Source organism: Piliocolobus tephrosceles, chromosome 1 (genome assembly GCF_002776525.5).
Source record: "Piliocolobus tephrosceles isolate RC106 chromosome 1, ASM277652v3, whole genome shotgun sequence".
Classification (NCBI taxonomy): domain Eukaryota; kingdom Metazoa; phylum Chordata; class Mammalia; order Primates; family Cercopithecidae; genus Piliocolobus; species Piliocolobus tephrosceles.
Genome location: NC_045434.1, coordinates 31,234,685 through 31,253,992, shown reverse-complemented (window position 1 = coordinate 31,253,992; position 19,308 = coordinate 31,234,685). Strand labels below are relative to the sequence as shown.

The window sequence follows — 19,308 nt, the reverse complement described above, 5'->3', positions numbered from 1 at the left end:
AACACAAGTTCTTAGAAACCTACAAAGAGACTTAGACTCCCACACAATCATAGTGGGACACTTTAACACCCCATTGTCAATATTAGACAGATCAACAAAACAGAAAATTAACTAGGATATTCAGGACTTGAACTCAGCTCTAGACCAAGTGGACTAATAGACATTTACAGAACTCTCCACCCCAAATCAACAGAATATACATTTTTCTCAGCACCACGTTGCACTTATTCTAAAGTTGACCGCAAAATTGGAAGTAAAACACTCTGCAGCTAATGCAAAATAACGGAAATCATAACAGTCTCTCAGACAACAGTGCCATCAAATTAGAACTCAGGATTAAGAAACTCACTCAAAACTGCACAACTACATGGAAATTGAATAACCTCATACGGAATGTTTACTGGGTAAATAACAAAATTATGGCAGAAGTTCTTTGGAACCAATGAGAACAAAGACACAACGTACCAGAATCTCTGGGACACAGCTAAAGAAGTGTTTAGAGAAACATTTATAACACTAAATCCCCACATCAGAAAACGAGAAACATCAATAATTGACACCCTAACATCACAATGAAAAGAACTAGGGAAGCAAGAGCAAACACATTCAAAAACTAGCAGAAGACAAGAAATAACTACTATCAGAGCAGAACTGAAGGAGATAGAGACATGAAAAACCCTTCAAAAAAAAAAAAAAATCAATGAATCCAGGAGGTGGTTTTTTGAAAAGATTTATAAAACAGATATACCATTAGCATTAGCCAGACTAATAAAAAAGAAGAGAGAGAAGAATCAAATAGACACAATAAAAAACAATAAAGGGGATATCACCACTGATCCCACAGAAATACAAACTACTATCAGAGAATACTATAAACACCTTTACACAAATAAACTAGAAAATCTAGAAGAAATGGTAAATTCCTGAATACATACACCCTCCCAAGACTAAACTAGGAAGAAGTCAAATCCCTGAAAATTCCAGTAACAAGTTCTGAAAGTAAGGCAGTAATTAATAGCCTACCAACCAATAAAACCCAGGACCAGATGGAGTCACAGTTGAATTCTACAAGAGGTACAAAGAGGAGCTGGTACCATTCCTTCTGAAACTATTCTAACAATAGAAAAAGAGGGACTCCTCCCTAATTCATTTTATGAGGCCAGTACCATCATGATACCAAAACCTGGCAGAGACACAACAAAAAAAGAAAATTTCAGGCCAATATCCCTGATGAACATCAATGTAAAAATCCTCAATAAAATACTGGAAAATTGAAGCAGCATATCGAAAAGCTTATTCACCATGATCAAGTCGGCTACATTTATTAAATGATTAAAGACTTAAACGTAAGACCTAAAACCATAAAAACCCTAGAAGAAAACTTAGGCAATACCATTCAGGACATAGGCATGGGCAAAGACTTCATGACTAAAACACCAAAATCAATGGCAACAAAAGCTAAAATTGATGAATGGGATCTAATTAAACGAAAAAGCTTCAGCACAGCAGAAGAAACCATCATCAGTGAACAGGTAACCTACAGAATGGTAGAAAATGTTTGCAATCTATCCATATGACTAAGGGCTAATATCCAGAATCTACAATGAACTTAAATTTACAAGAAAAAAACAACCCCATCAAAAAGTGGGCAAAGGATATGAACAGACACTTCTGAAAAGAAGACATTTATGTGGCCAACAAACATATGAAAAAAAGCTCATTATCACTGGTCATTAGAGAAATGCAAATTAAAACCACAATGAGATATCGTCTCACACCAGTTAGAATGGCGATCATCAAAAGTCAGGAAACAACAGAGGCTGGAGAGGATGTGGAGAAATAGGAACGCTTTTACACTGTTGGTGAGAATGTAAATTAGTTTGACCATTGTGGAAGACAGTGTGGTGATTCCTCAGGGATCTAGAACTAGAAATACCATTTGACCCAGTCATCCCATTACTGGTTATATACCCAAAGGATTATAAATCATTCTACTATAAAGACACATGCACACATACGTTTATTGCAGCACTATTCATAATAGTAAATACTTGGAACCAACCCAAATGCCCATCAATAATAGACTGGATAAAGAAAATGTGGCACCATATACACCATGGAATACTATGCAGCCATAAAAAAGAAAGAGTTTGTGTCCTTTGCAGGGACATGGATGAAGGTGGAAACCATCATTCTCAGCAAACCAAACACAGCATGTTCTCACTCATTAAGTGGGAGTTGAACAATAAGAACATATGGACATAGGGAGGGGAACATCACACACCGAGGCCTGTCGGGGGGCAGGGGGCTAGGGGAGGGAGAGCATTAGGAGAAATACCTAACATAGATGACAGGTTGATTGGGTGCAGCAAACCACCATGGCACATGTATATTTACATAACAAACCTGCGTGCTCTGCACATGTATCCCAGAACTTAAAGTATAATTAAAAATATATATAATACATAGTCTAAATTTTATAAAATATTTTTAAAATAAATTTTATTGTGTATACTTGTGGTTTACAACGTAATGTTATGGGATATGTATTTATCGTAAAATGGTTACTACAGTGAAGCAGAGTAACACATCTATCATCTCACGTACTTTTTTTTTTGTTTGTGTAACAAGAGCATCTAAAATCTTCTCATTTAACAAAAATCCCTAATACAATACAATTTTATTAACTATAGTGCCCATGTTATACATTTGATCTCCAGATTTGTTTTACTCTATAAATCACTGTTGGTAAAGTGGGTATGACTACCTTTATAAGGGAGATGGGCAACTTAGATTTGGACAGATGGGAAGGAGGAGTAGGGCAATTTAGATTCACGTTATTTCTAGGAAGAAAGGACGAAGAGTTCTGGTTAAAGAAGAGGCTTTAAAGGTGAGGGAAGAAGAGTCTTCAGTTATAAAAATATTGTCAACTACACAACAATTAGTAACCAGCAGATAGATCCCCATACTTTTGTAACATAAAATAATCCATTCAAGAATAACTACAAGTTTTTGTCTAGGACATTTAAGCCAGTTGAATCTAGTATAGAAATAGATCTCAAATATGAAAAAAAAAAATCATAATTCAGGAGGTACCATAAACAGAATTTTATTTGAAGGTTCCCTGTGTTTTGTCTTCACAGGTTAGTTTTTTTTCTTTTCTATTTTAGATAGTAATTTTACTTTCCTTTTCCTCCTCAAAGAGTAATGTTTTTTAAAAAGAGTGACTATAATCAAACCCTTAGGCTTCACATCAATCCCTTTATTCTAAGTTTATACATTTTTATCATCCTCATAATCCCACCCTTTCTCTTCTGTATCTAGTAATAGTGTGATGGCTTCAATTAGCCTTTTAGTTGAAAGACTACAGGCTTCACAGAAACTACAAAGCTATTTCAAGGAAAGCTCTTATGGGACTAAGACCATGAAGAAATTTAAACCTCTCTTCAGGCACCCTGAAGAGCATTATAAATCACTCATTCTCTTCCCAGGACTCTAGCTTCACAAACCCTGACCTTTTCATTGTTACAGTCTCTGAAGAAAAATCTATATTTTAAAATCACATTGTATCATCTCAGATGAGCTGTGATTCATAAAGTCTATCCTACTAATACATAAATTAAAAGGACCAAAAAAAAAAAAACCCCAAAAATAACCCTTCTGTATAACTATAATGATATTAACAAATACAATAAATGATTTTGAAGTCTTGTGAGTAAAGGGTAAGTATGAAGTTAGCCCAAAACATACATACATACACACACACGCACACACACACACACCCGCCATATAAGTGAAACTTTTCAACTTTGGGTTGCTAAGATTTATTTATATGTGTGTGCATATATTTAGAGTTCTAAATAGATATAAACATAATTGTCCTTGGCAATAAAGCAGAATTGGACAATTCATCTAAAATAAATAATATAAAAATTTTTTTTTTTTTTTTGAGACGGAGTCTCGCTCTGTCGCCCAGGCTGGACTGCAGTGGCCAGATCTCGGCTCACTGTAAGCTCCGCCTCCCGGGTTTACGCCATTCTTCTGCCTCAGCCTCCAGAGTAGCTGGGACTACAGGCACCCACCACCTCGCCCGGCTAGTTTTTTGAATTTTTTAGTAGAGACGGGGTTTCACCGTGTTAGCCAGGATGGTCTCGATCTCCTGACCTCGTGATCCACCCGTCTCGGCCTCCCAAAGTGCTGGGATTACAGGCTTGAGCCACCGCGCCCGGCCCTGAAAAGATTTAAAGAGGAAAAAACCTAAATCAAACTCTGACTCTAAGAGATTAATATTTATCAGTATGCAAATTTGGTACCTTCTTTATTCTAATGGAGTAACTGTGGGGATCAAATAACAACATGCAAAAAAAAATGCTTTCAAAACCACAGGGCTTTACAAATTTTTACTATTACTGTTATGATTATGTTGATCAACAGTAGGATGGTTTCTCAAGTCTTTCTTGTAAGACCTGAAAGAATTCATTGTTCCCTAAGGAAGTTAATTTGCTTTGAGAATATGCTGCTGTTCCTAAGTGTCTGTTAAAACCACTTAATTCACTGCTCATTAGAATGTGCTGGCAAAGCAGGTGGTCCCAGGGGTTCAAAGGATTCCCTGGCAGCCCATATTTGGATCTGCATTAGAAGGTTGCCATAATTCAAAGCGGCTTACTAGGAAATCAAGGGAGAGAGGAGATACACAGAGAAAAGAAAAATCTGCTTGATTCTCCAAGGACTTCCTGATTCCTCAAAAGCACTGCTCCAAACTAAATCCTTTTGGATCCATCTGATCCAAGAGCACCTATCATCCCACAACAAAGGGCTCTTACTCTGGAGCCCATCCGATTCCAAAGACATGAGTGGAAAGAGCTCCACAGAAATAGGAGGAGCACTCAGTCAGGGCTATGTAAAGAATAGGGGCTGGGCGGCTGGGCACAGTGGCTCACGCCTGTAATCCCAGCACTTTGGAAGACCGTGGCGGGCGAACTGCTCGAGTTCAGGGATTCAAGAGCAGCCTGGTTGACATAGTGAAACCCTGTCTCTGCTAAAAAGACCAAAATTAGCCCAGAGTGGTGGTGCGTGCCTGTAATCCCAGCTACTTGGAAGGCTGAGGTGGGAGGATTGCTTGAGCCTGGGAGGCTGGAGTTGCAATTAGCCAAGATGGCACCACTGCACTCCAGCCTGGGCAACAAAGCAAGACTCTGTGGAAGGAAGGGAGGAAGGGAGGAAGGGAAGAAGGAAGGAAGGGAAGAAGGGAGGAAGGGAGGAAGGAAGGACGGACTATAATTTGTTCAGTAAATGCTGACATTCAAACTAGGGCTCATTCAGACACACCAAGAAAGAGCTGAATTAAAAGTAGTCAAATGGCTAGAAAATTGTATTGAAAATAATATCATCTAAGTGAAAAATAATTCATCCTCATAATCACAAATACCCCCTATGTCTAGAAAACAATATAAATCATGTATGATTACATGTCATTTTAAGAGTCAGTGATTGCATTCTTCAAAATTATGCAGCAGATAAGTCATCATTAGTTTCAAAACAATACTTTAAATGCTCTAGTTTTTATAATAAATCCAATCTTTTTTGATAAAAATATTTGGTAAAATAAGGGTTAAGTTTATTTTGTCCTCCTATAAACCATTATGCTATCAAATTATTAATCCAGATAAACAAATACATTCAATCTCTCCCATTAAGTTAATAGCAATATCCTCTTTTTTCAGAGAGCATTTACACCAAACAAAAAGAGAAAAAGCAATATGCACAAATTAAATTGTACACCAAATATCACTTCCAATTATATTGTTGTGAATAATATTTTAGCTGATTACTATGATTAACTGGTCTTAGGTCTTACAAAGAGATGTATCTCTAAAAGTACACCACTAAATGCACTCCATTGATGTGACAAACCAAACACTGTAACAGAAGGGCAGGTAAAATCTTCAGGTTTAAGGAGAAGACCCTTTTATATATTTAGTATTGAGAGTCAGAGCTAATAACTGACACAGGATTTAACTGCTAAATTCTGCATTTATGTGTTATATGTCAGGAAAAAACAATTTAAACAACACTGAGAATCATAGAAAATTGGAACCGGAACAATCTTATCAGACACCACACCCTTACAAGTTTCCCTTATTCTTAGATCTACTGAGTGAAAGAATCAAAACAAGAACCAGATTTCCTGATGCCCAGTGCTTTAAACTGTACCAACCTGTCTCCCAGCTTACAGCAGATTTTTATATCACATGTTAAATAATAAAAATACGAAATATATTTGGGGTGGTAATATATTCTTCCCTGTCTTATGGACATTCTTTTAAAATATGTTATTGACCTAACCAATAGGAGAAACAGGGAGAGAAACAAGGAAGAACCAAATTTGCAGAAACTTTCATTTGTAGAAATCTATTAATTTGCAAACCTTTTCATCTGCAGAAACCTATGAATTCTACTAATACTTTCAGCTCAACTTCCCCCATATAAGTTTATGACAACAGAAGAAGCTTTGAACCATTTCGATTTCTTCCTACTCTGAAAAAGATATTAAGAGGCAAAACTGGAATTGACAGGGCCATTAAAACATGACAGTGAATTTTTAACAGTCTTCCCTCTAATGTGGCAGTTCAAATCATTTCTCCTTTCACCAGAGCCACAGAAAACTTCTCAACTACAAAGTCAGATTGTTGTATCCTTGAAAACAGAGTTGATTTCTAAACTTACTGTCATTGAAATTCTCTTAATTTCTGCTCAATTTAAGAGAACAGTATATTATATCCCTAGTGTAGGCTCTACTGATGAAGAATTGTCAAAAATAAATGAGGTAATATATGTGAAAGTACTCTGCAAATGTAAAATTATTTTAACATATAGAAAACACTGTATTTTTTTTTTTAAAGGCCTATGATTGTGTTGCTGATGTGAAGAAGACGCAGCTTTCTTAGTGGTTAATCATTAGATGCATTTCCTTTAAAATCAGGAGAAAGAAAAGGTATCTGCTATGATAGCTTTATTTGAACACTATACTAAAGGTGTGGTCAGTGCAATAAGACAAGAGACAAATAGAAAAATAATAAGGATTGGTAAAGGAAAAGTAAAACTGTCCTTATTTACATATAGCAAAACAGCTGAGATAAGATCAAGGTGTTATTAATGTTTATTGAATTCTGCACGGGGTGTCCAGAATAGAAACTCAAAGGTGGATTGCTGAGTGTGAGGTTTAATGCTAGTTATTATTCTAGAACCAATGGTTCTGGAAACAATGTTGGAACAGTTAGACTACACAGTTAGACTACCTTTAAGCCTTAGACTACCTTTAAATGGTTAGACTACCTTTAAGCCTTAAAGGTTACATATAGGCAGCTTTTGGGAATATGGGATGGGGGTCATAAAATAAAAGACTGTGGTTCAAATTGGATACAAAAAACAAAGAAAAGTGGATGCGGAACCTTGAGAATAATGCTCCATTCTAAATTACTCATAAGTATGCTATCCTAAATTACTCATAAGTATGCTATCGTATTTGTGAGCTACCATCGAACTTAAGGTTTCCTGGCATGAGCACTGGATTACTAAATAATAGTAAATCAAGAGGGGAAGGAACCGGGTCAGTCACAAACCAAGTGGTCTACAGGGTAGGATGTATACATCTCTGCTCACATCCATTATCAAAGACTGTCGTGAAATTATTTTTATGTATATACAGCTCAGTACAGCATTAAAATCCTTAAAAGCTTTTATTACTTTTATTTAATACTATGTCTAATGTAATTTTGTTTTCTACACCTTCACAAAATTTAGTGTGATTTAAGCTACTTGTCGATAATAAAGTATCTCAGATCTACATTTTACAATATTCTTCATTCAGAAAGAGCTTTAAAATGGTTTAGTCATGTTGTAAAACGTATACTGATAATCTAAAATGGCCACATGAGCTCTGTGAATGTACTGATGAATATTTTCGAATGAATTCAAGGTTGCATTATTGTTTGCAACACCAAAGCAAAGTGTATCAACTATTTAAAAGTGCCCATTATTCAACTTTTATTTTTGTGTTTAGTAATGTTTCAGATTATTTCCCCTCTAAATATTACATAACAAGGCAAATACTATTTTTACTACAATGGAGCAAAATTTTAAGTCAGAAGTTGCAAGCACATTAGAACCATCTGTTTTAGCTTTATGAAGGAAGTATCTAGTATCAATCACAGGAAAGCTTAGGGAAAAGTTATTGACTGGCTGAAAATATACTATATGCTGGGGAAAAAAATGTTCCATATGCCATAAACTAGACCCTCTTAAATAAACTTGGAAATGATATAAATTTTCCTAACCTCTTTACACAAGCCAGTGTTAATCAGTTTGCAGAATTTCAAATTAGTAGAAAAAATTTTTAAATAATTACTTTTGTCCTTCACAGGCATATAATGAACACATAACTTTTTTCTGTGGCATCCAATGGTCTTTGGTACTTTTCAAAGTAGATGCTACATCATTTTCCAAAGATCAGTATAATCTCAGATTATAAGTTACATATTTCTAGCTCTGAATGACACATTCATATAAAAATAGATTTCTGATCAGCATATATTTATAAGCCTCCGAAATGGTTAGATCAAAAGTATGAGAGAGAGAAAAAGCAAGGAAAAAAGAGACAGGAGTGGGAAGAGGCCAAAACCACCAACATGCAAGGACTTTAATGAAAGCTGTGCCATTTGCAGAATTAAACATGAATCCTACTTGGTTAGAATATGTAGGCAAGTGCTTTTATAAGTGTTCTTTTTAAAAAACAATAAATATAAAATGAAATAGATTTGTGAATATACTTCTGACTACCTACTGGCTCATATTTGCTACTCATTACAAAGGCTAAATTGGATTATTCAGGAACTGATTACCTAACTTACAAATTAGCCATGATGTTTGCCTTTTTCTCCATACTATTACCAAATTTTTGTGCAGTTCATTATTCATTAATCATCTCTTTAGAATGGTAGATATGAACAATGTGAGTATACCCACCACACTTCATTCTGCATTTCTGATAAAATTAATAACTTGATGGCTATTCTATACTGATAGAGACAGAATCTTCTGTATCCAAGCAAAGGACATTTACTGAAAATCAGGAAACAGTTTTTTCCAGGCCTACTAATAATGAGGGAGAAAAAAGATTTCAAAATGGGATATAAAAACCACACAAAAATATATGATGTGATATAACTCAGAATATATCAACAATATCCAATAACTTGCCAGTATTCAACAATAAGCACACTGATTCTTACGCTTGCCTGTTGTCAGAAAAATGGAGACAATTGCTGCATGATCTTGTCAGAAGGACAGAAACATCTGGGACTCTTTTGAACTTTTACAACACAGCCTGAGAGGACCTTTTGTTCCTTTCCTGTTAGCAGGAGAGCCAAAGGGAGGCTATGCTGCGCCTCCTCCCTCATGAGGAGGCATGAAACATGCAACCAAAAAGTCACCTTCTGGGATCAGTACTGAGGATCTCATAGCGTATGTGCAAAGCAGAAAACATGGCATAGTGCAAATAAGAAATGAAGACAGAGTAAAAAAATCCTTAAATGGGTTTCTAAAATACAGCTCTGTAAAATAATTTAGAAAAAGTGAAGTAGAGGGTCCTACCTTGCAGATCTTATAGAGCGATTCCTGACCATCTCCTCCAGTATCTTTAAAGTAATCATGTGCAGGAAATGTACGATGAATATCTCGAGTAATAACACTCTCCTGGGCTGAGTCCTAGAAAAGAAAAAAAAACAGACCTGGTTATTAAATTTTTTTCCAGTTATGAAATATAATATATGCACATGGTAAAAAACTCAAACAGCAAACAAGTAAACAACAGAAAAACATAAAAACTTCCCTTCTATCCCAGACCCATAGTCCTATACCCAAGATAAGTGCTACCAACAGCTCCTTTGTATCTTTTCACCCATCCGTCTACATATATTTGTGTGTGTATGCATGTTTATATGGGGAGAAGGGGCAGGGATTGAAGGAAGTTGTATACATACATCTCCATAGAAGCAAACTAGACTGTTTCTTTCACTTAATGGGATAACATAGAGTGTTCCTTATCAAGACATGTACATATAGTTTATTCTCTGTAGGAGCAGTTACTTTTTAAAAATAAGGTATATCTGGATATAGATATATCATAATTTAACATTTTCCTATTAGTGACCATATTCTTTGCTTTATTTATATAACAAACAATATCATAAGGAATATTTTATACATATGTCTTATGCACATGTTCAAGGATAAATTCCTTGAGGTTTAATTGCAAAGTCAAAAGTTACATGCATTTCCAATTTTGATGAACGTACTCTCTCTATATAATTTTCATTCCAATACATACTCCAAACAATAGTAGAGTATGACTACTACCACAATTTATCTAATTTTTAAATCTGACAATCTGATAAGTAAAAGTTCAGACCACGGTCATTTAAAAAGTAAAAATACTATCAATCTTTCCTAGGTTAATTACCCAACAAACTGATTCCACAAAACAGGAAGCTACAGGCTACTATATTAAGATGATCCCCCCCCCTTTTTTTTTTTTTCTTTTTGAAGTAGAGTCTCACACTGTTGCCCTGGCTGGAGTGCAACCGTGTGGTTTTGACTCACTGCAACCTCTTGCCTCCTGGGTTCAAGTGATTCTCCTGCCTCAGCTTCCTGAGTAGCTGGGATTACAGGTGCCCACCACCATGCCCAGCTATTTTTTTTTTTTTGGTATTTTTAGTAGAGATGGGGTTTCACCATGTTGGAACAGGCTGGTCTCGAACTCCTGACCTCATGATTTGCCCACCTCGGCCTCCCAAAGTGCTGGGATTACAGGTGTGAAGGATGATATCTTCTTTAAAGATAAGCCTAGATATTTGTTGAAGACAAATTTAGAAACCAAAATCCCAAACTGAGTCAAATTCTAAGCCTTATAAAAATAATTAAATATTCTCTTGATTTTACTTTATTCCTGGAAATGTTTGTTTTATCTTTTTAATGTCAAGAAAATAGTATGGGACTACTTTTAGTCACGCTGATGGTGAAAGTATTTTGTACAATTCACATGAGACTACTTATTGCAAATTAAAAGAATTGCTTAATGTCTTATTTTCCATAAAGATTTGAAGAAATCCTCTCTTCAGTCTCAAATCAAGAAAGAAAGAAAGTTTAATATATGTTATTTTAATGAATGCCATTTCTTTCTGTCTTTATAGCTGTGAAATATACAAGAAGGGGGTGGTTGATTAGCTCTAAGGTAAGCCATTACCTTTTCTTGCTGCCTTCATTTCAGTTGCTATTTCATGCTGGGTGGTAATTAGATCTTATATACAGAAAGTGAGGAAGCAAACCGAAAACTTCCAAATTTGCTAGCAAACAAATTTGCTTACAAATCGATCCAGAGGAAATTCTGACGGCTTACAGGAATGAAATGCTAAACGTGAATTAAAATAGAGCCTTAAAAAATCACCATAACTTAAGCAAAAGGATACAGAGACAATTTACATTTGCCAAGGTAAATGTAGTTTCTAATGATAAAGAAAACTGCAGGGAGGGGTGGGGGTATAGAACAAGGTAAGTATAAAGGTATTGTATAAAGGAATATTTATGAAACATTTGTTTATCTTGTCGAGAGTCTTGAGTACAAAAATCTGGTAACCAGGCAGACCAAAGTTTTCACTGCCAGGTTTTATCCAACAGAAGAGCCCTCTTTCCATAAGTTAATAGTTTCCACTTATAAACTACCTGAAAGATGAGGAATGAAAATGTTACTACTGCCACTGATGAACTATTTCAGTGTACTGGGAACCGTAAGTGCCCAGTGGCCGGCAGGATAACTCTTTTGTACTTTTCAGGACATTAAGAGAGATAAATCACTGGACTGTATTCCCTAGAAACTGATTATGCATTTAGCATTATGCTGTGTTTAAATGGTTCCAACAGTCTGATTCAGGGAAAGAAAAATTGGTAGAAAAAAAAAATCTAGAGGGTAAATTTGCATAATACTGAGAATTTTTTTTCTATGCACACTTGACCTTCCATATTTAAGAAATAAAGGACAAAATCAAATGAAAATAAAATCACCTTGTCCTCACTTAATAAAATTTCCTGGCCGGGTACGGTGGCTCACGTCTATAATCCCAGCACTTTGGTAGGCTGAGGCAGGCAGATTGCCTGAGCTCAGGACTTTGAGACCAGCTTGGCAACATGGTGAAACCCAGTCTCTACTAAAAAATACAAAAAATTATCCCAGCATGGCAGCACATGCCTGTAATCCCAGCTACTCAGGAGGCTGAGGCAGAAGAATCACTTGAACCTGAGAGGTGGAGGTTGCAGTGAGCCAAGATCGGATCACACGACACTGGGTGACAGAGTGAGACTCTGTCTGAAAAAAAAAAAAAAAAAATTAATTAAAATACAATCTCCCTTCCTAGGATTACTTTTAAATGTTTAATACATATGTGTTCCTAGAGTTATCTTTCTATATAGTGCTCTCATTTGGCTAAGGGAATAATTTCTAGAACTTCACTTTATAGACTAAATAAGGTATGTTGCTACATTATTCACTGATCAATCTCATATAAGTGAAGGTCAGTAGATTATAACAGAGTCTCATAAACAGCCTAATAGGAATGAAATTGTGTACTGAACTTGTGAAAATCAAAAGAAAACTTGTGAAAAAAAAAGAAAAGAAAATAATTATGTTTTTGAAGCAAAAGCTAATGCCAACCCACTTTCCAATTACCCATAACAGTTGAGAGTAGGAACAGTTTATATTTCAGGAATGCACATCTAATCATTCAAATTCACTCACTCATTCAACAAATATTTGAGTCAAGAAAGTTACAAAACCTAACATTTTTCAAAAGGAAAACAAAACAATTTTTCTCTTCAATATTAATTCCTTTCTTTTTAGACTTATTCTGATTGTAATGGTCAATTTTTACAAGAAATATAATGAAGAAAGAGGAAGGACAAAAAGAGGCTCAATAATTCATCATCTAAATATCTGGAACTAAGGGCTTTCTTGTGACATTTTATTTTTATATGGCTAAAAACATTTTATAGCACAACCAAAACTGATATAAATTCATTTTCTGAGAAGATTTCCATATATGCAGGGGCTCCCTAAGTCCCGCCAGTTTTCTCCAGAATGAGAAGAGGGAACAAGTCATTCCTTTAGGGGCAGCCACTTCACCAATATCTAGATGCATAAATTGCTCCAGAACTTACTTCTCAGCAGGTGTATCTCCCATTTTGCACCTCAAATACAATATTTTAATGGCCATGAAGCCAGATAAACTCATTGATTCTATTTCCACTTTTCTCATTTAATTCCTAAAATGTTCTAAATGTTCTAAATTCCTAAAATGTTCTAAATTCCTAAATGTTATTTAAAATAACATTATTTAGAATGTATGTGAAGTACTTAGCATATTGCCTAGTATAAACTGAGTACTTGTTAAATAAATAAAATTATTAATTAATAACAAGAAATATTTTTCCCATTTTCATAAGAATCATTATTCAGCTGTTTAAAATTTTTGGTGAATATACATTTTAGACATCCTTCTGTATTTGTACACCTAAATAAACAACTCTTTTCTGTTACATTATGATTATGAAACCAATTCCTTTAGAGATTTACAACACAATGGATTCATGCACACATACTCTGTTTAATTTCCAATCATGTATTTTATGTGTCCTAAATTACCCTTTTTTCTATGAATCTATTCATAAAAGCAACAGTGAACAACTATTCAGATAAAGTACAGCTTTTATCAACTAATACACACTCTGGCCCCAGCTTTGCATGTAACCCACACAATAAAGATGTACACAAATATGTCCAGAAGGATAGGAAAGATAGGGTACAGTAGAACCTAAATTTGCCAGAGCAATCACCATTTCCATCATTACTTTAGAATGTAGCTTCTAAAGATAAAAAGCAGTTGAAGTCATGTATGGAAAGGACAAAAACAACTATTACAACTATATACCTCCCTTCTGGACCATCACCACCAAGAATGTAACTCATATGCAAAGTCCTTGAGAGTATCCTTTCTCCTGCCTTAGGATGGTCCATAAACAAAAGCTGACTCAGATCACAAAGTAGAAAGACATTTGTAATAAAGTCTGAAAAATTGAGTTTTATCTCCCATACCCCACGCCCTTGACGTTATCATCACAGATAAACTAAATCTGCCTTTCAAGGATTCTCTTTAATTTCCAAGCCATTAGGTAGTAAGAATAAACTTAACTCTCAAAAAAAGACATTGATCTCTACTGGATAAAATCATAGTCCAGCAGAGAATACAATTCAGCTTGCTGAAGATCAGCCTAAAACCAACTCTATGAGATGTAAGCAGCTTGCTTAACTTTTGATCAATTTAAAGTAGGTTCAATTTAGTGCCTGTTATCAAGAGTATTACATGAACTGTTCTCCCAGTATAACTTATATACACTGACATGTTTGCAATTCTCTTAACTCTTATTCAAAGAGAATCATCACTTACTTGCTCATTGTGAGAAAGAAATGAATGCAGCATTGAAGTGTCAACAAGCATTAGGAGGATAGCTTTGAATGACCACAGCCTATTATTTTTTATGAACCAATTTCTGGGCTGTCAACAACTAGAAAGGTATTTTAGTGAGGAAGACTGTTTTCAAACGTAACCTTAGCAGCGGCAGAAGTGTAAAAGTAATATTCTGTCAAATGAACACTTTGTATCTTGATTTGCCATTATTTTAAAAATTGTGACAGCATCTTTTTTATTAATCTCTATCATCAAATCCAAAGTGTAAGCTATATTTTCACTTTACATCTACCACAAAATCATTTCAACTTTATAAGTATTATACCATACCAATCTGTGAGTGCCATTAAACATGACAATATAGACTGTCCCTAGCACAATCAGTAGGCAGATAAATAATTCAAAGCTGAAAAACTCTTTGACCTCAGACTTTGCCTTCTATTCTTACTCCACAGGGAGCCTCCTTCAGTTCTATGTTGGATGGTAAAACATCACAAACTGGTCTGCTAACATGTTCCTGAAAGCAGATGGGTTTGCAGTGGTCGGTCTGATTTATTCATCTTGATGTTTGCCAAAAATCCAAAGAGGCAGAGATGAAAAGAGAAAATATAAAAGTGTATTCTAGTTTCAAACATGCTACTAAAATCATCAACTGAAACAATAACACAAAAAGGCTGGGTCATTGCCAGCCTTTGTTCCTTGAATATGGGGTGGGGGGAGTCTTAAGTGTGGTAATACAGAAGAAAAGGAAAAAAACCTCAATAAAATCATATTGTGAACGCACTGCTTCCCAGTCACTGCACAGAAACGCTGCCAAACACTTCAGAATCAAAGCCTGACACAAAGGTCAAAAATATAAGCCATATTCTAGCTTCAGGTTGAAATAAACCTCTCCAGGGAAAGAAGCTACAATGAGAACTAAAGGGAGGCAGGTAGAGAGGAGAGGAAGAAGCATATTTCGAGAGCAGTCAATATTCATGATGTGTACTTTGTTCTTGAAGGAAGTGCTGGGATTCCAGGGGAAAATACTTGAATACAACAAAGCATTCTTTCAAGACCATAAGACTAGGGAGAACTGAGGCCTATGGGCATAGCCTGGATTTCCCATAGATCTTAAGTAATCTAGGTCAGAGTTCCAGATTACTTTCTGACAAACATGTGGGGTTACTTTTAGACTCCAGATACACCTACCCAATACTCCTGTGGTCATATTTGGATATGCCTTCGTTCTCAGGGTTGCTGACTGCTCATTGTTCCAACTGGGGAACTTGACATTCTTGGAATTCATATCAACAGGCAATAATGAAACCTGCAACTCCTTTTAGGATAAAGCACAATAGCTGAACTCCATGCTGTTATTTTCCAAAGTTATAAATATTTCTCATTTTGCATTATCTTTAAAATTGTGATTTTTATCAAAACAGCTCTTTGAACTCTTTTGAAATACATACAAATTTTAAGAAAGAGCTCCATATTCATTATCCACTATATAAAAATCATATTCTTTTACTTCTCTGAAAAACTTTTAAGGAATGCCTCAATAAAACTAGGGTTTGATGAACAAACCTATTTTAACCTAATTATTACAGTTTATAATTTTATAACTTTGACCATGTGTGCACCCATATATGGTCAAAGTTAATAATTGTTTTTATAAGCTGAATAATTTTTAGTAATTTTAGAAAGCATTCTACCACTTCCAGCTGGGCACGGTGGCTCATGCCTGCAATCCCAGCACTTTGGGAGGCCAAGGTGGGCGGATCACGAGGTAAGGAAATCGAGACCATCCTGGCTAACATGGTGAATCCCCATCTCTACTAAAAATACAAAAAAAAATAATAATAATAATTAGCTGGGCGTGGTGGCGGGCGCCTGTAGTCCCAGCTACTCAGGAGGCTGTGTCAGGAGAATGGCGTGAACCTGGGAGGCGGAGCTTGCAGTGAGCCGAGATCACGCCACTGCACTCCAGCCTGGGCAAGAGAGCAAGACTCTGTCTCAAAAAAAAAAAAAAATTCTACCACTTCCTCAATCACTTTAGATGCTTCTCTTTGAAATTCTTCAAGCTGAATTACATTTTCTTAAATTGAATAATACAAAAAGCGACTGTAAGGCCACATGCATTGGCTCAGGGCTGAAATCCCAGCACTTTGGTAGGCTGAGATGGGAGGATAACTTGAGCCCAGGTGGCTGAGGTTCCAGTGATCTGAGATCATGCCACTGCACTCCAGCCTGGTCAACAGAGTAAGGCCCAGTCTCAAAACAAACAAACACACACATACACACACACCCCATCCCACAAAAAGTGAACATATATAAAAATTAAGCTTTTTGTTTCCTGAATAGTACAAACTCATTCATGTATTCAACAAATACTTTTCTTAGCACTTACTAAGAATCAGACACTATTCTAGATGTAGAAGATGTAATTGTTAGCAAGAATAAGTCTCTGATCCTATGGAGCCTATAATCTGGTAGTAGGAAAGATAGACATTAAGCATATAACATTGATTGGTTAGTAAAAAGGATTATAAAAATAAAGCAAGATAGGCCGGGCATGGTGGCTCATGCCTATAATCTGAGCACTTTGGGAGGCCGAGGTGGGTGGATAACAAGGTCAGGAGCTGAAGACCAGCCTGGCCAAGATGGTGAAACCCTGTCTCTACTAAAAAAAAATACAAAAATTAGTCAGGTGTGGTGGCAGGCTCCTGTAATCCCAACTACTCAGGAGGCTGAGGCAGGAGAATTGCTTGAACTCAGCGGGGTGGAGGTTGTGAGCCAAGACTGCACCAGTGCACTCCAGCCTGGGTGACAGAGTAAGACTCCATCTCAAAAAAAAAAAAAAAAAAAAAAAAAAAGGCAAGATAAAGAGATAGTGAAGAAAGGGCTGACATATTAGGTAGGGTGGTTTTGCCTCTCTTGAGTGAGATTATTTAGAGAAATATTTAGAGAAAGAATATTACAGTCAGAAGGGAAAGCAATGTGCAAGGCCTTGAAGTGGGAGTGGAATGGCAATACTTCTCTTGACATTTTCCAGCATTTTTCTGACCTGTATGTTTCCAGTGTCTTCAATGAATTGTCAAAAATGATTTCAATATTTTTCTGGATTAACTTACCTCAGAAATTTATAAGTATAATTCACATCATTTTTACAAGATGATTTAATTCATATATTTGAATAACATACTCCTATTTGCATGTCTATATGAAAACTTATCATTGAATATTTTTTAACATTTGTTATGTGCAAGACATTGTAATAGGATCTAGGGGCTCAAAAAAACACAGGGCATAGTCCATTATTTCCTTAAATTGCAAAAGGTTTATGATCAACGTGTAAAGACAAGATATAAGTATAAATATTGATGGAAAGCAATATATGCTAACAGTCAAAAAAATTATACAGTCAATGTTAGCTATGGGAAATCTGTAGAGAATGTCTGCAAAAGTGGTCAAGTGGTGAAAGTGGCCTTCCACAGGAGATAGGGCCTGGGCTGGGCTCAACAAAACCTACAGATCATGAATGAATATATTAACAGCAAATGTTGTGTGAACAAACCCTCCAAAGCAGGAAAGCATTTGGCATGCCCAGTAGATGTGGCTCTAATTGACTGCAGAAGGGAATTCATAAAAGGACAAGTTGAGAGAGATCCAGAATATAGAAAGGTGATCTTCAATGAAAACACTTTAACTTAATCCTGTGGACAATATGGAGCCATTTCATCTGTCATAGTCTGCGTAGTCTCAGTTTTGTAAGCCGTTGGTTCCAGTTTGGTTTCATCTACTTTTACTATCTGAATGACATAAAGTGTAGTGAAAAATTAACCTTACTCAAAGAAAAGTTTGGCTTTTGCCATTGGTTAGTAATAGGTGACTTCTACTCCAAGGAACATCATGCCTGATGGGGGGGGGGGGGTCTTTGCTTGCAAGGGGGCCTTGGCCACTGAATAGTCTAACAATGTTATTTATGACTAAGGTTTCGGACCATGCCATTCAAGTTTTACCTACAGAGAGGCTGGAGAATAAAGGTCAGCCACATAGGTAATATGTGATTGAGCCTCAATAAAAAACTCTGGGCAACAAGGCTTGGGTGAGCTTCCCTAGCTGGCAATACTCCAGGTGTATTATCAAACACTGATGCCAGAAAAGTAACATCCACTACTCATGGGGAGAGGACAAAGGAAGCTCTGTATTTGGTACTTCTCCTGGACTCAGCCCTTTGTGTTTCTTCCCTTGGCTGGCTTTAATCTCTATTCTGTAGTTGTAACACACTGTAACTATGAGTATAACAGCTTTCTGTCAGCTCCCATGAGCATATCTAATGAATTATGAACTTAAGGGTGGTTTTGATAACTCCCTGAATTTACAACTGGTGTCAGAAGTGAGGCCAGTGTGAATTGTGTTCTCTCTAACTTTCAGTTAGTTAGACTCTCACAAATTGGCCATCAACAAATTTGAATCTCACTATGGTATTCTCACCAGTAAATTTTCTCTATTTACATATCTGTATCATTGTTTGCCTTTTCCTCTGTCATTAACAAAATATTATTCATAATAAAACAGTTCCTCAAGACTGTGTTAATTTTGAAAACTTTTAAAAAATAACCTTTAATTTAGAACTTCCAAAGCTAAATATATTAGAACCACTGTTGACCATTTTACCACTTGTTCATTGAGGCTGTGAAAAATCTGTATCTAATCAGTGAAAGGAAGAAAACTAAGTGAAAAGTTGATCACA

At 35.9% G+C, this 19,308-nt stretch overlaps 1 protein-coding gene across 5 annotated transcripts in view; it reads right to left on the bottom strand.

Annotated features, from left to right (window-relative positions):
* The window catches only part of RABGAP1L (RAB GTPase activating protein 1 like), an 819,337-nt gene that overhangs the window by 368,976 nt on the left and 431,053 nt on the right, over positions 1-19,308 (bottom strand). For all 5 annotated transcript variants that reach the window (XM_023207199.1, XM_023207198.2, XM_031935573.1 and 2 more), the window contains one exon: positions 9,652-9,765. In XM_023207199.1, the coding sequence (XP_023062967.1) occupies positions 9,652-9,765 (114 nt within the window). The remainder of the gene's footprint in view (positions 1-9,651; positions 9,766-19,308) is intronic.